The 22949-nt window shown below is 43.7% G+C and overlaps 1 protein-coding gene across 2 annotated transcripts in view; it reads left to right on the top strand.

Moving 5' to 3' along the window:
- Positions 1 to 22949, top strand: part of ZWINT (ZW10 interacting kinetochore protein) — a 199167-nt gene that overhangs the window by 22481 nt on the left and 153737 nt on the right. Inside the window, exon 2 of one of the 2 annotated variants that reach the window (XM_069647511.1) lies at positions 17117 to 17270. The exons of the other annotated variant lie outside the window; for it this stretch is intronic. Coding sequence (XP_069503612.1) covers positions 17214 to 17270 — 57 coding nt within the window. The 5' untranslated portion in view covers positions 17117 to 17213. The remainder of the gene's footprint in view (positions 1 to 17116; positions 17271 to 22949) is intronic. 2 annotated transcript variants of the gene reach the window in all.

Here is a 22949-nt window from a genome sequence, read left to right as displayed (position 1 = left end):
TCATTTCCCAGCTTTATTGGAACCTTCATAGTATTTGGCTTTGACTCAATAGGGTTCTGCAAGTCATTTCAGTGGATATTTTGTATTCTGTGTGTTTGGAGCTTAGACTAGCCAAATGGAATCGGAGGGATTATTATAGAAGGAGGTTTCAATTAATTTCTTTGAGTAGTTACCCCGCTCATTTTGAATAGACGTGTCCGTATGCAGATAGGTGGCAAAACCCGTAGAGAAATCTGTGATGGGCTGAATAAAATGTTTGGGCCTCATTAAAAATATGCCAGTCCGGTAACAACGATGCCAGTAAGTTTATACCAGTTGGACCTGCTGGGCGGAATGGCACCTGCCCGCTGAGTTTTCATGGAAGACTCAGCACCGTTAACAGTGCTGGTACTTCCGTGGTCCCCATTCCCATAGAGTCCAGTAGGACTCTATGGGAATGGGGACTTAGTCAGCGCCTGACTTCCCGGACCGCCGGGGTTGTAGTTCCCCGGTGTTAACAGGAAGTTGGGTGCCAGTAAATCATTACGGGTCCGGCGGCAACCTGCAGGTAGCATCGGCGCAGTTGCCGCCGGACCGTTATGAGGCCATGTCTCTTAGGCTAAAAATATATACAGAGGTAATATTAATTGAGTAACATGTGGCATCCGAGCAAAATTCAGACTGCAGGTGCATGATCAGAAATAATCAAAGAGCCTTTCTGAGATAAGTGATGAGAAGAAATCAAGGACTTGTTTTCAAAGATATAGTCAATAAAGGAAGATGATCAGTGTGAAGGTAAAAAAGTTGAGGTCAGTTGAGGCAAGTTTTGAAAAACCCCTTGTATCAACTTCTAACTTTAGGTTGTTTAATTCTTATGGAATTAAACGATTTAGTAGAGAACTGATGTTACAGGGCAAAGACAATAATTTAATTACAAGCACCACATAATGATGTGGTCAAAATTTTAGAACTTGTGACCCATCTGTTTTTTTTTCCATGGATAAGCGAGAATTCAGGATTAGAGGGGAGATGGGTCATTAACATTTACATAAAGACTGAGCTGATATTAATAATAGAAAATGTAATCTAACTTCCTTCTGAATCAATTTCTTGATGTCCGGTCGTAGTCTATGCTCTGGGAGATCAAAATGGCAAACACATTCTTCTATTTGAGGGCATCAGAGAAAACAACTTCACCAACCTTTAGTCTTTTTAGTTTGATAATTTCGTCCTCCTATGCGGTCTAGTTGAACTTTGTAAGGTGAGGGTGCTTTCACGCCCGTAACTTTCCAAGAAATTACTTTTAGATTAGTGTCTAGAAAAGAACGGATAACGGTGCAGCACACAGATTCACAGTGAGGTAGACACATTTAGGCTAATTGATCCAGTGAAACAGAGTTTGCAGACCAATTTGGTCAGAAAACAAATATAAGGAGTTAAATTGAGAGATGTGACCAAGTACAGTTTAGAATGTGACCTATGGTACGCAGTATGAAAACTCCATCACAAGAGAGAGAAGATGGCTGCTCCAGCTCCTCTTCATCGCGGATCCGGATTGGATTTTGAGTAAATTGTGTTTCAAAGCGCCCACAGGGCAACAGGGAGGGGACATGGGAATGAAGAACAAATACAACAATGAAAGATTGAGGCAGATCTACAAGGCCTTGGGAGCATTCAGAACGTGCAAATGCAGAGGGAGACAAGGGATGAGGGAATTGGGGGCGGGGGAGGTAAGTGCTAGGTGTATCAAGAGGGAAGTGCTAGGGAGTGAGCAGCTGCAAGTGCATAGGTGGAGTACTTCCAAAATAAGTAATTGCAGGCCTGCAGTGACATGGGCCGGTGGGTGCCAAGGCAAAGTGCTGGGAGGGGTGGAGGCTGTAAGGGATTGGGTGTGGACGACCAGGACCCGGGATGACACGTAAGTACCCTGGTCACCAATCTCTGCAACACTGGGATTTAATAGAGGAGGGAGGGAAGGAGGACGAGAAAAGGAAAGTCTTGGAGGAGCTTCTGGAATTTGAGGAGATACGGCTCAAGATGAAGATGAATAGGAAGGGAGAGGCTTTTCCATAGGAGGGACTGAGGAAAGAGATCGGCCACCTGCTCGCTTTTTAGCGAAGCGCTTAAAACACAGAGTTGGTGCTGGAGGAATGTAAAGATCTGGAGGAAGAGTATTTAATGAGAACAAGTTGTAGGTAGTGTGGCCCCTGGCCCTGGACAGCCTTGTTGATGATGCAGAGGGATTTGAATTTGATCCTTGCAGCAACCGGGAGCCAGTGGAGAGTTTTTAGGGCTGGAGAGATTCAGTCCCCGGGCTTGAGGCCAAGGATGTCTTGCATCCCTATTCTGGATTAGATGCTGGAGGGATCATAGAGAAGTAAAGGGTATATTAAGGAAAACGCTATTGCGGTAGTCTACCCTAGAGAGAACCAGAGCTCTAGAGACATTGAGCTTCTCGGGGAAGGTAAGGAAAGGAAGAATGCCTTTGAACAGGTGGAGTTGAAAGTGAGATTTCTTGGCAAGGTCCTGAATGTGAAGTATGAAGGAAAGCGAGGAGTCGAAGATGATTTCAAGGTTTCTGGCTTTAGATGAAGGAGAAGGGGGGAGCCCATGGAGGAGAAAGAGGTAGAGGGAGGCCATAGGAGGCAAGGGGATGGGTGAAGGGGAGGGGGACGCAAGGGTGCTCAGGGTGACCTGAGATTTTGCAGTGAAGTATGTGGCCAGTGCGTTGCAAAGAGCCTGGGAGGGAAGAGGTGAGGAGGAGACTGCGGAGGGGTTGGCTAGTTCCCTGCAGATTCTAAGGAGTTCAGCTTTGTTGTTGGATGCACTACGGACACAGGACTGGATGTGGGACAGATTCCACACAGATTGTGCACACAGATTCCAACAACAAAGAAAATAATTTCGCATTACCCATCATAAGTTCAAGAACCTAAGGCTTAACATCATAAGGTGTTTTCCAGAAGGCACATCACTTTAAAAATAGGATATTGAGCACTGCACATCAGATGAAATGGGAGCAAATAGATTTTCATATAAGACCTAGGAGAATTCTCCGGTTCCGCACAATTAGTCACGGAGGGTCCAATAGATGTAATGGGGTTTTGAGATTTTTCCATAAACCTCATGTGGATCATCCATGACGAGTTACAATTTGGCTCTGGTTGAGCCATATTATTTAGGTCATTATTTGTTCCAATTATTTTCAGGAACTTTTGAGAGAAGAGAATTACTTTGTCTTAAAGAGGATGATGGTAGCTAATTTTGAAGCTTTTGTGTCAACAGGATCTGCGTCCAAAGGCTGCATGAAGAGGAACAAACCCTTCGGATCAAGGAATTCTTTAGTAGTTCTGGTGTGTTATGATCTTCACAGGTTCAAACAAAAAGGCCATATTTAAGGCCAAGTGTTTTCAGGGGAGTGGGGGGGATGGGGGAGCGGTTGGGGGGGACGTAGAGTTTAGGTCAAGTAATAATTTCCACTTAAATAGGGTCTTTTTGGAGAAATCATGTGAGATGGTTATTGTAAGACCAGCCAACATGATTGCTTTTAGCAGCCTTAAGAATATAACAAGTGTGTTGATGGTGAGGAATGCACACCTTCAGTGATGTTGGTGTGAGGAGGGAAAGTTAGGCAGAGTATCTGGAATTCATTTCTCTGTGAACAGGATAGGATTGTGTACCTTTTTCAGGAATCGAGAAAAAGCAAATATTGTCCCTCTTGATCCTGCCCTGCAAGCTGTTCTTATCAATTTCGTGTTGAAATATTTGTTGCATATGTTCGAAGTCTTGAACCAGGTCCTCGAGTTGTTACTTGTTCTACTGTCTATAGTAGTCTTCCAGAGAAGCATCTCCTCTTGGCCTTCACCCAGCCGATGGATTTTGTGCATTGATAAACCGATATAATGCAAGAGCGGATGTTTAAAAGTTATAAAAAGTGTTTTCCCAATACCTTGGTGAAGAGAGGACATGTTCTAGGGAGGCATTGCTATATTTTCAGATTTCTTATTTGGGCAAATAATCATTTAGTTTGCCTGCTATGGAAAGTAAAGCCCAAGTGGTTGTTAGGCAGCAGGTCGTGGGGGATCTATGTTAAAATAACAAATTTAAAGAGAGGCTGAAAATGCTGAATGAATTTTCCTTAGCGCTTTTTTCGATATTTTTTTTTAAATGCGGGGGGAGGTCCACTCCTTCCCCCCCCCCCCCCCCCCCACCATCCCTCAGCCTTATTGTATTCCTTTACCCAGTCCCCCATCTATTTATTACGAAACTAAGTGCAAAATATCAAAAGATTTGAGTAAATAAATTCAGCTTTTTCTGCCTCGTTATTTTGTCATTTGTTTTCTCGAGGCGATACTGGTTTCTATGTGAATTGGGAACAACCTGATGGTAATTGCTTGCAATGCTAACTAAATGTTCATTATGCAAATACAGATATTTGGATATTTATGAACCAAATTGAGGTAAGTCCCAGAGTGAAAACAGTGAAGGAAATTACTGCTCTAGCGAGGAAGCAGTATTTGAAAGTTGCCAATTGCTCAGGGTGCAAAATGGGTACTAGCCATTGGCTAATGATCTTTGACTCTTGGAGAGTAGGAGATGGTGTGCTGTGTATATGCATTTTTTATGGATGGATAGGCGCCTGCAATTTGAATTGCACCTAGAGTTGCTCACAATACAAATTATTCTTGTGCTTTTGACCGGAAAATTAAAAATTTGTTACACAAGGTAAATATTAGTTCAGTCAATGGCAAAAATGGCTAGGATAGCAGTAAGAGTAATGACTGCTAATTAGAACCCAAAAGTAGTAAGAGTCATGACTGCTAATTAGAACCCAAATTGTGGGGGGGGGTCGGGAGCACCATGAGGCTAGGGTGTGACGTTCTCAAGGGGAGGTACTTCCCTCCTGGGGACAAGGACGTACATATGGGACAAAAAATATGGGACAAAAACCCTTTATCTCCCAACCCTAGAGGGTAAAAACAAAAACCAACCCTTCCTTACTTATGGTAAAGTCTTAAGATCTGTTACAGTGAAATGTCAGTCTTGCATGAAGAATGTTCAACCAGTTGTTGTCAATGAAACTGACATTACGCTGCACCAGTCCCAGCTACTTGGGTTTAACAGAAAAGAAAGACAAGGAAAGTGGCATCTGGAAGGAGAAGCCGGTGAGCTAGGAGGCTGGCAAAAAGCCAGCGAGTTGTAAACTGGGCAATCGAAGACTATCGATGCAGCAGTGGAGTGACTAGAATGGGCCGAGGGACGCCAGGAAAGCATCTCGCCAGTCTGAGAGTTCACAACATTAAAGCTCAGATTAACTGTGGTGGTGGCATGACCTGTGGTGGGTGTACCACGCAGTCCAAGAACTGTGCAGAGATTGCCAACACTAGCCTGCTGCAGAACCGCATAGGTGATTGCATGGGAAGTATGAGGAACTGTGGTGGTTGCGTGACCAGACAGTCCACCCGTTGACCGCCAATAGTAACAGACCCTGAAGTCAAGCGGGCTGAACCAGAGGATTGAGAACGAACCTGTGACCCCTGGCTAAACCGGTAAAGAGTTCCCCTGAAAGAATGTACCAGGAACAATAATAAGTCCGGTCAGGGGCCCGGAAAACCTGAGAAAATGAATAGCGAAGTAAATCGTTTTATGAGGTAACTCCCGGTCCTTCCATAGTCTGTGGTATTGAAGAGTCCAGAAGGACTCGCCGAGCTTCTCCCTCGTACCTGTGAGGGCAGTTTTAAGAATATTGCTAAACATTGAAGAGTCAAGGGGAGCTTGGGGATTACTAGTGGGGGCAAGTTGAGGGACAGGTGACAACTGGCAAAAATATAAAGTCTATGGAGAGAACCTAAACAATTGATGAAAAATCTAAAATTAAAGTAACTCGAGGCAAACCTGTTAAAAACTGGGTGTAAACTAGGAGAAGGGAGAGATGCTCCTAGACCAGTGTGATATTTCTGAACACCATTGTGAAACCTAACTTTGAGAAATGTTTACCTAGGAGACTGGAGTCTTTCTCCTGGGTTGGGGGAAGAACTCTTTTCCTCTGTTTAGCAATCTGGGGAAATGTGAATCGAAGAGGCCCGGTAAGCAGAAACCAGATCCACAAACGCCAACGTTCCTGTGTTCCAATGTGAACCTCAGAACCATGGAAGATAACTCCTGTTTAGGAGTTGGCCTTTTGTCCAAGTCTAGCATGATATGATATGACATTCAGAACATGGCTGTGCACAAGTGTTTCTAAGCATGTTCGTTTTTGCCTGTTGTGTCAATACCAGCTCACCCCTAGAGCTCTTCTCTTCCCGCCTCCCTTTTCAGCTAAGAAGGGACAACATCTTTAAAACCCTTCAAGAAGGGACTCTAAGAAGCAAACCAGGTGAGCGAAAACTGAATAAGAAGAGACTTTCAAGTCCAGGTCTAACTCACAATCTAGGAGAACCTAGCCACAGGCATTTCGACACTGGAGAAGAGTGGCATTCTCCTAGGGTATGTTTTTGTTGTTTTGGGCTTTTGTTTTTCAGTGGTAGGAATAGTTTAGAAGTTTAGACCAGGTCGGTAAAAACGTATTTGGACATCACAAACTTTCTGACATACCCAGGTCTTAGTTTGGTTCAGGTAGGGAACACAACCTCTAGAAATAGGGAAATCTAGGTTTACATTTTCTGTGAAATAAGTTTATAGCCAAAACTTTAAAATCCTGGTCAGACTTCTCATTCTATGTCACCACTGCAAGCAGACAAGACAGCAGCGGTTCACAAACAAAAGAAGGTGCTCCAATTAAAAGTTTCCAGTGTCTGTGACAGCATGTAGCTGGGACTGATGGTAGGATGGTTTCCTCGGACCCCGGCATTCATTTTGCTAGTGCTCTGAGAAACCTGAAGGTGTCTCTCCTGCTACTCCGTGGGGATCTGTCATCCAGGTAACCAGGACACGGACATCGCTTTTGGACCCAGATCCTGGGGGTGGACCAGTGCCAGAGGATCACCTGGATGAGGGGGTCTTCGAGGAGGGGAAGTGGGATACCGGAAGTGTGAGACGCGGTATCCCCTTCCTTGTAACACCTTTTCTCCACCTAGCAGGTAGGATACCTAGGAACTCAACCCCCCTTTCCCAACACTTTCTCACGGACAGTTCACCATGAGCGACAACGGAATTACACCAGAGTCGTATACCTGACATGCCCCAACACCATGGTCAGGCAATTACGGATCATTACACACACCTGACTTCCATCACACTTCCCCACACGGATAAAAGGCGGAGCACCAAAGCACACTCTGAGCTAGGCAAAACACACGAGGAAACAGCAGTTCCAAGATGGCAGTTTAATACATGGAGAAAGAAGGCAAGAGCAGAGAGGGTTGCAAGGAGGGAAGTACCCTTGAGCTGTGAAGACCGTTACTTTTGTGAGCCTTGGAAAGTAAGAAACCGCAGACCAGGAACTAAGGCTGATAACCTGCACAGTGTGTCGGAGGTACCTGGGGCCTCTCGTGCATCAATAACCACAGCGTGGAGGAGCGATTGCCACTGTGGTAATGTCTTTTGGCTCCTGCAACAAAGCGGCATCAGAAAACACAACACAGCCGGTGAGTCGGAGAGACTGATACCAAACCATCTCGTGTTTTGAACCAAGGTTGCAAGTGGCAACATTGTATACAGAACCGCGTGCGAAGCGTTTGTGATGAGCAACGCGATTACAATTGGAAGCCAAAGAAAGTATTTGAACTTTATAATTGAACTTTGGGAGGCCAAAAAAAATACCAAACACAGAGTGGTCCAGTGCAATGTGGGTGCTCATTCGAAGTCTCTGTTAGGTATCCAACTGTTGCTGAGTGTGAGAGAAAGAACTATTGAGATCAAAGTTGTCATGCAACGGGTCAAGCTAAACCATTTGCGTCTTCGATAGTTTAATGTTCATCAGAATTGGTCTCAGCCCGGCTGAGGGAGGCTAATTGACCGAAAGAAAGGGATCTGAGCCTGGCAGAGGGGAATCCGGGGTGAACCGTGAATCACCCGAGAAACAATTCTCTGGGCCTTGTTTTGAAAGGCATCTGAGACCGGAAGGGGGGGGGGAGGATCCAGGGTGAACACTCAAGTTGAATACTGGTGAAAGGAAAACAAATATTGCGTGTTGTTTTTGGTACAGAATGTCCTCTGCGTCAAGAGACTTGCAAGAAGTAAAGAGACTTGGACACAGAAGCTCCTGAGCTGGGAAAATAGAACTGTATCCTTGTGCCGCAGAAGCCAGAGTGTGCGCTTTGCTCAAGTGACCAGCCTTGCCCCGTGGGGAAGGGAGGCCAACGCCCCGAGCATCCTGATATATTATTTTGTGAACACTTATTTCTTTTTCATGAACATTTCCCAAAATTATTTGTAAATTAGGTTAAGGATTGGCAATATCTTTTTTAGTATAGGCTCTTTTTTATTTTGACAAGACTCCACTAGGGCTGCATTATTTTTTTTTGATTGTCGTAGCTTGCTTGCATCTGTAGATTTAGGTTTAGATGAGCGTTTATCACACCCTTGTGCAAGTACAATAAACACCCTCGAACTGTAGTCACTTGTGCCTGTCTTACTGTTGATACCATGCCTTCCTTACAGTGCACTCCAAGCCTGAAATGTTGTTTATGGTTTATCTGAAGACCGCCTTGTTCTTTGTCATCATATGTATATAATCTAAGATGTTATCGAGGGGAGATGCCTCTGTATACCTTTTTTGTAATACATACTCTCACAAGCATCAAAACTCTACCTCAGTGTCTGCCTCTCATTGGTGTCCGTTCCTCTGTCTGGTGACTGCAGTGCGTTCTCAAGGACCTGGTATTCCAGGCTGGGAATCGAGCCAGAATAGAAAAGGGGCTCCCTGCGGCCTGGCATCTGGCAAAAGCCAGAAGTCCTTAAGGAGTGAGAGGGACTACACATGAGGCTACAGTGCAGATCCTAATGGGGGCATTGAGATCTCCAGAGATTAGGGGCATTCAAACCTGCTGGGCTGAGTGAGACCTGGTAGGGACCGAAGGTATGAAAAGCCCCAAAAGGAGCCTGTTATAGGCTCAATCCCAGAAGGGCAGCTCTTGACTAGAGGATGAAAATAACTTCACCATGAAAAGCACTCGGGCATGGGGGTAGAAATTCCTGCGGGTACCTGTTAAAGATGTCCCCTATGGAACAAGTGGAAATACAAGCACTTGCCTTCTGGTATGCCTTTGGAGCCTCTGGAGGGCAATGGGGTCGGCGAAGCAACTTCCCTGGCAGTGTGTCAATCCAGTGGATGAAACTATACGTCTCGTCAAGTTAGTCACAGAAAATTTTATATAGATGCACATGAAGATCTTGTTTCTGGTTGTTCGGGAGGACATGAGTATCATCTCCACGAGACCCGGGGCATTAGCAGGTGTTAAGAGATCCATCAGGGAGGGTTCCTTGGGTTGCCACCATGCCTTTAGCCAATTAAAGTTGTACAATGGCCTGGTTCTCCTGCAGTCGTCTTGTTGAACCCCTTGGCTGTGGTCACTGAGCACCTGCACAATTTTATAGGGAACATGCCACTGGGCCATCCACTTATTATGTGGTCGTGAATAAGACCAGGACCCAGACTGTGACCTTGAACCTTTTCAGCTGGGTTCTGCATTTGTACAACCTTCTTTTTTTATCTTGGCTGTCCGTCAGCTGTTATTGTGCCAAACATTGGATGATTCTTAGATATTTGGGTGGTTTGGATGAACTCTCCAGATGCCAGATGATTTCTTTCCTCCTATCCAGAACAATGCAGTGCTCTCTTCATAAATATTCTGGAAAGGAGAAAAACATGTGTATGCTGGTAATGTTTTTCTAGTAGCAAACAAGTACTTGGGTATTAGCTGTTCCGAGTTTTAGCATTCACTTATACCATTTTTGTAAGGAAATACTTTAAAGACTTGTTAAAGCGCGCTAGGACATATGTCTAGGGGATAGTAAATGGCAGTGCTCAGGGTCTCCAGTTTTAATAATCATATTAGCTCACTCATGACTCAGGACATGAATGGCGTCACCTAATCTGTGAGTAGCTCTTAATGGAACCGCCCCGGGTGGAAGTAAAGCATTGGATGTTTCACAATGCTCTGTGTGGTGTTACTTGCATGCATATGTCTGTGCAGTGACATGATCTAACATTACCAGAATGTAATGGTTCCCTCCCTTGGAGAGACTTGGTGGTCCCTTGAAACCCGTGCCCATTCGGGGGAGGAATGATTATTCAATGATTCCTGGAGGTTCTTTTGCGCCCATGCTTCTGGGTTGTGGTGTGTCCCCTGAGTGTTGGGAATGAAAACGATCTAAGAGAGCCCGTTTTAAAATTGGGGAGGGACTAGCTGTCGTTATCTGACCTGGCCAGCCCCCTCACATTATTGTTGACCTGATTCAACAATACTTTGATTTCCAAAAAGTTTTTTCCCCCCAGCCTTATGCCTTGCACTTGGGAGTTGGCACTATCAAAGGCTGACTTCTTGGAAGGGTCATTATAATGGCATGTTTAAGACACTTTGTTAAATGTCGAAGAATCCTGCACCTGGGGATTAGATGAAGGACTGAAGTGAGGAGTGGGGCTCTGGTCCTCCCTTAGTGTGTCTTCCTCCAAAAGATGGAAAGAGGCAAACCCTGTGCTTCCCCTTTCAATCTCACCTAAATTGGGTCTCTGAACTATTGGGTGTATATTCACAAATCAACTGAGCATTAAGATCTCGCTCCCCTATTGGGAACCTCTCAGTATCATGATTTTAATAGGGGGATTATTACTCGCCCTTCTTTAGTCCTGTAAATGACACAGTCTCCCACATCTATATCCTTTCGTAACAGCCAGCCCAGACTTTGGGGCAAGGCATCCATAAGTCCCTCTGGCTGTGCAAGTGCAAACCCACGGAAATGAGGGCCCATCACTTTGGGGTTATATCCAATACATCTGTGCTGTAGAAGTCCTACCCAGCGGCCCCATGGATGGCTTAGATGGGGAATGGAGCCATGGGTTTGGTGCGCGCCAAACTTAATTTAGGGGCAGGGCAGATTTCCACAAGTCTTTGCATTTCTGACACCATGTGTTCGGAGTAAAATGGAATGCATGAGTTTGGACTCGGAAAGGAAGTTTGTTGACTCTGTTTACCCAGAAATTAAACAGTGTTAAAACTACAGATCAAAGAAGAAGTGCTAATGTTTCACCTCCCAGTGGGGTTGCTGGTATCCCGGGGGTTCCTCAGCCCTTAGAGTCCCTCAGTCCAATGCAGTTTCCCAGGCATTCCCAAACTCTAATGCAAGCTCTGGTTCTGCCAAAATCCTCCTGGTTGATCTATTCGACTTGTTGACCAACTGATGGTACCGATGCAAAGTCCACATTGATGTGAGATTATGCCGGATTTGCTCTTCCTAGCAGCTTGTTTAACCATGGGGCTGTTTCTCCCCCTTCCTTAAAATACGAGTGCTCACACCTTCGAATGGATCCCTCGTTTTCCTCATTTTATGATATCTTTTGTTTCCAGCTTCAGCTGCTTTGGAAAACATTTTCCTTTCGGCAGAGAGCGCTGTGCGTCGAGGCGGTTGACCTGATGTCCCTCGAGGGCTTCCATCTCGGCTGACGTCATATGCGAGTACATATACCACGCGCAGTGCCCGTTGGCTTCAGTTCAGTTTTTCTGCAGATGTGATTGCTTTGAGAATTACGGCGCGTTTCAGTTTTCTACAAAAACCTTTCGTGAATGGCCTTGTCTTCAGTTCCTAGTACTCCAAAGACGGGCATCTTGTGCCTGGGCGTCATGTAACCGCTGACTGTCAATCCTGTCGGTCGTTGACAGGTAAAGCCTTAAAATAGCATAAAGCTAAACTATCAGTGGGTAGGATTGTCCCCAAATCCCTGTCCACTCCTTCAGAATTTGGTTCGTCCCACGAGTCGAGAGATTCTTCTCCTCCATAAGTCAAACAAACCATCCCACTCGAGCAGACACTCCTCCTCATCATCAAATAAATTGTAGAGAAGGCATAGATTACCACCTTCTTCCTCAGATGAAAGGAGCATAGTCTGCCCGACTAAATCCTCCTCCAAAGAAGAAAATGTGTAAAATCTTCGAGGAACATGCCTCATCGAAAGATAAGAAAAGTGACCATGCTACGGTCAATGACCCGCATAAGTCCAAGGCAAAACCCTACGTGCCCGGGTCATAAGCCTAAGACTTCTCGAGTGTCTTCGACAAGATGAGAAATCGTCGAAAAAACCATTTGAGTCGAGGGCTGAGTACCTCAAAGTGCAAGGTCAGATCGATTCCCCCGACGTCGACACAGATATAAAAGAACATTGACGCTGACTGTACATTCATCAACGCCTTTGCCTCAATGTCAGGAAAGGGTTTTTAAACCTCTACCTAAAAAGGATTTGTTCCAGTCCTTACCACCAATATATGAGGGCTATGAAACATCAGATGAAACTCCTGCATGCAGTCTTAAATTGGATACCCCTAGTATTCATAAAAAAACAAATGTCCCTGAATGCTTAATTTTAGAAGAGACTAGGGTTAGGGAGCTTCATGACATCCCACAGGTAGCTAGTTGGGGTAGACCCCTCCGCAGCGCTAGATTTTGGGAAACCGGACCCAGCTGATCATGCGGATGGATGCATCATACAGAAGCCTAATGTCCAGAGTGGTAGAATTCCTCGAATGGAGTAGACCAGCCCCTTCATTTGAGCAAGACGACCCTACAGACATTAGACATACGTCTTCAATATGACCCCATACTAACCTTTCATGTGGCACTCCAAAAAAGGGTTGCAGCAAACTGGGAGGCTCCAGAGTCCAGGCTTGCAGTAAATAAGAATTGGACATAAAATACAGGCCATCCAGGAGCGACCCTGGCAATCTGTCAATACATCCGACTCCAGAAAGTCTAAAGTGCAAGCAGCTACATCTGCCTCTAAGCAAGCTGCGTACCCAACCATACCCCCTGACAGGGATGATAAATGCATTGACTCATGGGCAAACAAAGTCTTTTCGGCTAGCAGCATGGCTTTTAAAGTCTACTAATTCTACATGTGCCCTTGCAAAGTTCACATTAACTCTGTTGTACTGCATAACGATGACGCTGATCACATCCCTGTAGGTAAGGAAATAGGTGGCTTCATGAACCTGAAAAGGGATGGAAAGGAGGCCATGTGTGAGTCTCTGCAATCAGGTCTGGACACTGCCGACCGCTTCAGTACGGCCATGGCGGCAAGCGCTGTCATACGCAGATTTGCGTGGTTTATGAAGTTGGGATTTGCACCTGATGTACAATCTCTAGACTCTTTTGACGGCTCCCATTTATTTGGTAATAAGGCTGACGTAATCCTTGAAAAGCTGCAGACCTCAAAGGCGGCAGCCAAGTCCTTGGGTGCTGCCATCAGGTAGCCACAGCCTTTTTACCCCCGCAGATCTTCTTGGAGGCGTAGGTCCTTTTGCTACTACTCCTCATTTGGAAGAGTGAGGGGACAGGCTGGTCAAAGTGGACAAAGAAGATTCCCTCATGGTGGACAAGGGAGAGGTGCAAAGCCCGCCCAAGCAGCAGTGGTTTTACCATCATTCGCTGCTTCAGCCGCCTCAAAACCACTCTAAGGTCTTGACTCGTGACACCCCAGTGGGAGGCAGACTGTCGCCGCATCTGAAAGAATGTTGAGGTATTATTTTGGATCCATGGGCACTGGAAACAATAGCTCAGGATTACTGCCTTCCCTTTATTCAGAGACCTCTGTATCATCCACCAGGAAGCCTTTCGCTAAATGTTCCAGATCGATTCCCGTTGCAGGAAATGTTGACCCTCCTAGAGAAAGGTGCTATAGAACCAGTACCTGTGATGCAGAGGAACAGAGGCCGAACATGCCCAGGAATATCTCGCTATCACCTGCCACTGCCTCCACAGACTGGGCTTCACCCTCAATTACAAGAAGTCCCACTCAGTGCCATCTCAGAGACTCCAGTTCAGTGGAGCAATCTGGATGCATCCTTGGGAAAAGCTTCGCCACCTGAGGTGAGTGCTCAGCACATATTGCAGGTGGTCACCAAGTTTCAGAGTGCCCAGCGTCTTCCGGCCTTGACTTTTTGAGGTTTCTCAGCCTCATGGTATCCTGCATTTCTCTAGTGCCAGAGGCTCGTCTAAGAATCAGATCTCTTCAGTGGCCTCTCATGACTCAATGGTCCCAATTCTCAGGCAGTATGTCAGACCTCCAGGTTCCGGGCAGAGCCGCACAAGTCATTCTGTGGTGGGCCTGCAGGGACAACATTCTGAAAGGAGAACCTTTTTGGCAGCCATGGCCGACAGTGACGGACGCCTCACTCACAGGGTGGGGCGCCCACCCCAACGATCAGACACTTAATAGCCGTTGGTTTCCATCAGAGTCCAAACTACACATCAACCATTTTGGAGCTGAGGGCAATCAGACTAGCACTGAAGGCCTTTCTGCTCTCTGTACGGGGAACAAATGTCCTGCTAATGACGGACAACACAGTAGCTATGCACTACCTCAACAAGAGAAGAGGCGTAGGGTCACTACCACTGTGCAGAGAAGCAATGAAGCTCTGTTTCTAGGCAATTGAAGAAAGAATCATTCTATTGGCAGTTCACCTAGCCAGAGAGCAGAACACAGTCGCAGATGCTCTGAGCAGGCATTGCACAGTCTCCCGCGAGTGAGATCTAGCTCAGGAGATCCTTCAAGAGATCTTTGCCCTTTGGGGACTCCCTCAAGTGAATCTGTTTGCAACCAGTGTCAACCGGAAAAGTGCAAACTGTTCTGCTCCAGGGAATTTCCCCAAGTGGAGTTCTAGGAGACACGTTCGTAGTGGACTGGGAGTTTCGTTTCCTCCAGTCCCCGTCATTCCTCACGTGATCAGGAGGTTGAGAAAGTTCGGGAACTCTAAGATCCTAATTGCCCCAGATTGGGCTGTGGGACGTGGCACCTGGACCTTCTGGACATGTCCATATGCCCTCCAATACATCTTCCATAAAGAGAGGACCTTCAATTGCGAGAGGAGGGTCAGTTTCTCCATCAAGACACTCAACCTTTACGCGTGATTTCTGAAAGACTGAGTGAGATACAAGGATTGGGACCTCCCGGATGACGATATGGAGAAGGCCAGCACCAGAATCCTTATATATCGCATCCATTGGAACAAATTCTGCAGCTGGTTTAGGCCGAAAGATGTGGACATTTTTCAATGCTATACACCTATGGTGTTAACGTTTCTATTGCATCTGGCAAATGTGGGGCTTCTAGATTGGAACAATCGAGGGTTATCTAGCAGCGCTTTCCGTATTCAAGCGCACCTCGGAGGAGGAATCTTACTTTAAAATACCCTTAATAACACAATTTCTTAAAGCACTCACAAATGTTTTTCCTCCTACACCATTCCAAATACCAACTTGGGACCTTCATTTAGTTTTAAAGTTTTTGGCACACGCTCCTTTTGAGCCACTCCATTCCTGCCCTTTAAGGTTGCTAACTTACAAAAATATTTTGTTATTAGCGATCACATCATCGCTCAGGGTGATGAGTTGCAGGCATTATCCTGTAAACCTCTGTTTACCATCTTTCACAAACATAAGGTTGTCCTCAAGGTTAAACCCTCTGTTCTAACTAAGATTGTATCGGATTATCACCTTAGCACAGAAAATTGTGCTTCCAGCCTTCTATCCTCCACCTCGTCCTGGCAAGGAAGAGGAAAGATTTCATCGATCCGAAGAGAGCTCTAAGCTTGTATGTTTCAAGAATTGCAAAGTTGCAACAGCACACACAACTTTTCATTGGTTGTACAGGTCACAAACTAGGTCTGTCAGTTACCAAACAAACTATCCAGCTGGATCATACTGGCTAGTTCGGAATGCTACAGACTAGCTGGGAAAGATCCCCCAGAAAACTCAAGGGCTCATTCTACTAGGGGAATGGCAACTTCCTCTGCCCTTCAGAGGGGAGTTCTGAAAAAGGATATCTGCGAGGTAGCTACTTGGTATACCATCCACAAATTTACAAAACATTATTGTTTAGTCACATCTAACGATGAGGGAAGATTTGGGAAGACCGTTCTATGCTCCATTCTTGACAAACATGAACTTACTCCCGCCTCCAAAAGAACCTAATACTGCTATCTGGAGACTATCATAAGATGAGGAATATGTGGGCAGACACAATCCATTCGAAGAACAAGTTAGTTAACCCTGGTAACGCTCTTTCGACTGGATGTTCCTCCCACGTATTCCTCATCGCCCTCCCAACCTACCCCACCGTACAATTTCCAAGCTTTAGACCATGCGCTCTTTGAAGGTCTGTTAAATTAAAGGCACTTATCAAGGGTGTAAATTCTGCAGATGGGTGACGAAAAAACAGAACGGAAGCCAGCGGGCGCTGCATGTGGTATATGTACTCGACAATGACGTCAGCCGAGAAGGAGGTCTTTGACATTGGGTCGACCATCTCCATGCACAGCATCCTCTGCCGACAGGAAATGTTTTGCCGAAGCAGCAGACTCTGGAAACCAAGATATCCTAAGATGAGGAATACGTGGGAAGAACACCCAGTCGAAAAAACATTACCAGGGGTAAGTAACTCGTTCTTCTGTTGCCCTAACTATTCCTCCACTGGTCTTCTTGCCGGGGCCTTGTTCCTCCACTGGCCTTCTTGCCAGGGCCCTGCTCTTCCCCTGCCTTCTGGTCTATCCTAAAACCCACCTGGCTCCGGAAAAACTTCCTGTTAGGACTACTGGGTTGTTTGCTTCATTCACCCAAGTCTACCCTTCACCACCACTTATCCATTCATCCACCACTGTAATACCGTCTACTGGTAACACTGCTACTTTATTCTCCTTCAAGCGCCCTTCAGAGTGTGACTTTACCACTTCCTTAGCATCACCTATTGTACCCAATGTTACTCTCTCCCCTTCCTCTGTAATTCAACCTTGTTCTGATGTGATCCTCCTCTTCCTCTGTACCACCTATTTATAACTCCTCCTCCTGTACCTTCACCCCCTCTTGCTAGCCAACACCTCCTTAACGCTCCTCGTATCACTCCAATCACCTGCCACAACCTCCTCCAACAACCCACACGTACTCACTTGTGTTTATGGTTTTTAAAGTGTTCTCTTTTTTTCTCCCCTAGATTGGGCTTTTGTTGAGGGCCAGACCAAGCCTTCATTTGGCCTGTACACAATCTTGCATTCCACTCTCTTCATCATTGCAACTCTCCGGTGCTGCCAATGCAGGATCAAGGCCTCCTGCATCCCCGGCATGTCAATTGTGTGCTGAAACAAAATGTAGGTATCTAGCCATGCTTTTAAACTCCTCGACTATACAGAGCATGCAGTAATTTTTTGACACATTGTACTTGCAGCGAGGGAACAATCTGCTGGAAGATGAAGAGATGATAGCTTTGTGCAACGTGCAGAGAAGTGTCTCATTGAAAAACCACAAGCTTGCAACATTGTATCAAGTGGGGGGGTCTCAGGAGTTCACAAAGCATTATGCCAGCCTTTGAAGTGCCTACCATAAAGCCACGGGTTGGACTGGAACAAGTGAAGCCTGCGTCGAGTTAAGGGCGTGCTGTTTTCTGCTGTGCGGCTGTGCCTGATTCTCCTTACTTGGGTGAAAGACTGCTCCCGCTCCAACTCGCGTAAGACTATCAGCTGGTTCTGATAGCAGTTGAAGCGAGCGGGTCCTGGCACAGAGTTCCTGCATCATCACGTGACTCGTGTCACGTGACAACTTGATGCCACTCCTCCTGAATACTGACTGAAAAGCAGAACAGCGCGACCCTTATGGCGTGAAGCCCGCGTGGAGTTAAGGGTGCGCTGTTTTCTGCTGTTTGTGGCTGGTTTCGGTGGTAAGTGCTTGATTCTTTGAGGTTGAAGGTGATCTTTGTAAACAATATATATCAGGTATTTCCCTGCTGTATTCCACTTTAATACCACCTATGGAACCTACTAAACCTAGAACTAGGTTGCAGGGGAAGTTAGAGGAATCTACAGCTCAAATGAACAATATTCCCCATGTCACCTGGGGAATCTACTTCTAAATCTATTGCAATAGATGAGGACATTAAAAAACCTATAAGAACTGAAGGTTGCAAAGAAATACTAAATATAGAAGCTATACCTAAAAAGTGTGGATTCCACTGTACTGTCGCCTTGGAAAGGTCACTTACCTAAACAAGATACTCCGGTGTTAAACCATGTAACAGAATTGAACAAAACAAGTCAACATAACACTCTAAAATCTATGAAGCTGAATGTTTGCGCAGAGGATGCTCCTCCCCTCCAAAACAGCTGCTTATTGAAATCCCAGTATATGGCCATATTTAACAATATGCAAGACAATCTGGCAATGGCTCAAATAATTCCTTCTGCTGCTACTTTACTGCCAGTGCAATCCATAACTAAAATATCTCAAAAAGTAAGAGAAGACGACAGTTGCTTTACGCCAACTCTGCAAGATGGTTCAAAAGCAGCAAAATTACACTGGCAGTCAACATATTCACTGAATGCCTCAAGAAACAATGATCATAACAAACCCATAGCTGTCCGAAAATCTGGATATCACTGAGATAGACGCCATCATGGATTCCCAGGAAAAAATAAATTAAGTCTTAGTGGAGTTTTCACGCCCAATCCACTAGGAAATATCGAGACATCTATGCCAATTGTACCATCAAGATCTTACTCTCCTCTGAAAGAAAGTACTACGCCCTTGAACAAGTTGACACCCAAACATAAAATGGATGACATAGAATTGTTTTCTTCAAGCATAAAAACTGAACATCCAAGTGATTTGCCGGAAACCCAACAAAGACTCCCAACGACAATGCTCGAATTACAAAACACATTAGTGTCGGTATTATCTACTGCGATGATTCCATTTCTAAAGATCCAAGAATATATGGTTGACTCTACAAAAGATCAAGCAACGCTGCTAGCAATGATAATGACCAAACAAACTTACCTGGAAACTTTTAAACACCATCCAGGAATGCCTTAAACATGAAGCAGAAACATCTAGAATGTGGCAAATGCGATTAGCAGAATTGGCAAGAGTGGATCGAGTAGATAAACAGAATCTTTTGGAAACCGTTTCAACAATTACCAAAAAATTGATTAATGACAAATCAAAAAAAAAGTACAAATGATAGAACAAAACAATATGTAACATATCAAACACAAACTGAGATTTCAAATAACATAGACGCTATGAAATCAGACCAAACTACACAATATGAAATTCAGTCACTCTCGGCTGCACCAAGTAATTTGACAATGCCGATACTACAGGTTAATGTTGAACCAAATTCTTGTATTCCATTCGACATTTTTGATCTTTCAAAACGTGGGATAGTGGGTCAAGAAATATCAAGCAAACCAAAGAATAAAAAAGCTACAAAAAACCCCCAAAATGGTTCTCGTGCATTTCTCAGAAAAATGCAGTCAGTTCAGAAATTATTACCGGAAGGGTCGAAGAAGAGCAATAATGAACTTGCGATCAAAAAAATGTCTATGCAACAAACTACGCAAAAAATAAAAACGATAAATGCACAAAAAAATGTCACCAACTTGGACAAGCAAGCATTGCCGGAAGCATTGGATGTGCTGTTGGAGGTAATCAACCAAGAAACGCTTTACAAACCAGTAAATTCGATTCTGATGATAGATTTATCAACAGCTGACAATGTAAGCGAGTGTAATTCAATCTCTTTAAACTCACAAGATGCTACTTTGATCATCGTCGACGAATGTCAAGATGCGGTTACAGATCAATCTCAAAGCGAAGATGAAGAAGAAGATTTTTCAACTAACTTCTCCTTGGAATATTCAACAGTATCCAATGATGAATCTTGGTCATCAGTAGATACGCAAGCTGGCTGCACAAATAACAAAAGCCCTATGGCTCAACCAAGTCCTTTACTAGTTAGACCATTATTACATTATAAATTATTATTATTATAAATGAAGCTATTCTATAGGCTTCTTGTGCCTATAGAATAGCTTCATTTCCGACGAGATCAAACATAGAAGAGCCGGTAATAATGAACAGATCTAACATTTTATGATTGTTCAAAGCTATACCTCAATTGGCTAAAATTAAATCTGATGACTTAGAAGTAGTTTTGTTTCCAAATAAACGATATATGGAAGAAGCACACATTGACTTCTACAAACAAGACACAATGCAACGTGTCTTAGCTACCAAACATCAGTTTGCAATATTGGATTTTGAAATAGAAGAAACCTTTGTTTCTAGACTGATGGCTGATAAAAAAGCAAAGAATCTTGCAATGTTCAGGCAACATGCATTTAACAACAATCTTGAACAGAGCAAATTGCTAATATCTGCACACAATGCCAATGATTCAAGAACAAAGTTGCAGGCACAAGACTATAGAAACACCCAAATTCTATGGCGTGATTATCGTGAAACATCACAGCTGAAAATTAACTTGAATGGCGATCAAAGTGGAAGGAAAAGTTACCTATAACAACAAAGCGGTAATGATTCCCAAGAGGGTAATGATTCCCATTAGGCTCTTGGAACACAAGAGGACATAAACATCTCTTTGAAAAACATTCATCAATTTTGGATGAATTGGATATTATTTGCTTGCAAGAAACTTGGCTGAGCGAAGAGATAATATGTGATGGGTATAGTACCTTAATGAACCCAGCAATAACTTCACAACAGGGAAGACCAGCAACAGGAATGTTGATATTAACAAAATAAGTTTGTCTTTTCTATTCACCATCCATTGAAAACACTGCTGATCGGTATATTACATTTTCTTTTTCTTTTTTTACAACAGGTGTGCTTATTATGATGTTAATGTGTTTGTACATGTCCACTCTGATGACTAGACGTGCCCTGAAGAAGGAAATGATTTCCGAAATGCATTGGCATATTTCAGTCTGAATTATGTATGGATTGTGGCAATTGCTCCCTCACTAAGAATTCATTAGTGACATTTTTTGTTCTTGTTTTGAATTTCTTTTGGATACATAATCACTTTGGATACTCAAACATGAAACAGACTCATCTATTTTTTTTTTGACTAAGCATTATACATTTTGGATACCTATTTATATCGCTTTGAATAACTACGTACCCAGATTGGGCCCCAAAGAGAGCGGCTGTGTGACCTAGTATTTCTACTTGGTCTTTAGCTTCTGTTGTTGTTAACAAAATTATTGCCGGCGTGGAGAATAATTCTTTTTAAGTGATCAGCCAGTAAATAGCAAAGGTAAACCACTACCAACGTGGTCACGAGAAAAGTCCAACTCAATTATCGATTATATTTATATATCCGAAGGGATTCGAAAAGTGACAACTTCGACTGGTAATTTGATAAAGCCGCACAGTGACCACCATTTGATACAGATTGAATGGGCCACACCTGCAGTAAATGATCGACGACTAACTCTACCTGAACTTGAACTTACCAATGGGCTGAATAGACTCCGAATAAAGCAACATCAAATATCGGAATTAGTCTCAACTTTTGAAGACGCGCCAATTCAAGACCAACAGAAATTGAATTATGGATGGATCTTAGAAAAATATCAACAAGTGGGATCAAAGCAGATACAAAAACAAACTCATTCCTATCACTTTAACATGGAAATTCAAATGAAAAAAGCAACATTATAAATGTTTGCGAAAACTAAGGAAAAAGAGGGAATTAGACCTTGAAATTGAAATAAAAAAGGAAAAACACAAATATTCCAACACAATGAAATCAATCAAAGCTTCTATAAAGCAAAATGATGCAGAAGCAATTTTAAAAGCACTCGATCAAAAAAATACGCGGCAACTATGGTCTTTGTTGAATATCTCATCCAAATCACAGAATGATTCAAGAAGTTGAAGCAGATAGATGGGTTAATCACTTTTCCAAACTATATAAAAAGACTCCACAACCATACACAAATGACATAGAAAAAGATGCTGATTCATGGGGTCTCAATTGGGACATAGAAGATGTCATTAGTACCATCAAGTCACTCAACTCTTCGCGAGCACCGGGCCCTGATGGCCTAGCAAACAGTAGTCTAAAAGCGGCGCCAGCAGATTGGGCTAAATTCTTTATTTTCCTTTTACGATTAATAGAAAAGACAAAAGAGATACCTCATACTTGGACAACACCTGTTCTGATTCCTATCTACAAGGCAGGAGATGGAAAAAATCTTGCTAATTATAGACCGATAGCCTTATTAGATCCTTTGGGAAAATTATTTGCCTGTTTCCTCCAAAAAAAACTGAATACATGGGCAATAGATTACGACAAAAAAGTTAAGACAAACAGGCTTTGTAAATAGAATAGGCCCTAATGTCAACCTTTTGCTGCTGAATATGTTAAAACATGAAGCAATGGCAAAATCATATCAAGTATATGCAATCTTTATAGATTGAAGGACTGCTTTTGACTCGGTCAATAGGCAATTACTATGGTCTAAACTAAGATCTTGGGGATGCCCTTCCAACATTCTAAATCCAATAAAACAACTATATTCGAACACCTCTATATGCGTCGGACTTCCGAAGGACGGAAGAGTGACGGAATCCATTCCTACCTGGAATGGGCTAAAACAAGAATGCCCCTTAGCCGCGTGCCTCTACAATCTGTTTACCTATGACTTTGGAGATAAAATTCAAAATAACATGGCAAATCCACCAAAGCTCAATAGTGAAACCATTCAAACATTAATCTATGCTGATGACATCATTATCCTAGATAAAACCTTGAAAGGACTTCAACAAACGGTGAACAAAGCTCAAGTTTACATGACATAGAATAACTTACAAATTAATATCGACAAAACTAGAATAATGAAACTCATTACTCAAAAAAATAAGATCCAATGTAATATAAAGATTCAACTAGAAAATAAAGTGGTCATGGCAACCAAAACAATTAAAATATCTTAAAAGAAAAAAAAGAAACATTCCCGACATCA

The sequence above is a fragment of the Ambystoma mexicanum genome, chromosome 2q (genome assembly GCF_040938575.1).
Source record: "Ambystoma mexicanum isolate Mex_15411 chromosome 2q, UKY_AmexF1_1, whole genome shotgun sequence".
NCBI lineage: Eukaryota > Metazoa > Chordata > Amphibia > Caudata > Ambystomatidae > Ambystoma > Ambystoma mexicanum.
The sequence above is the reverse complement of the archived record's forward strand: the minus strand, read 5'-3'. Positions and strand labels throughout refer to the sequence as shown.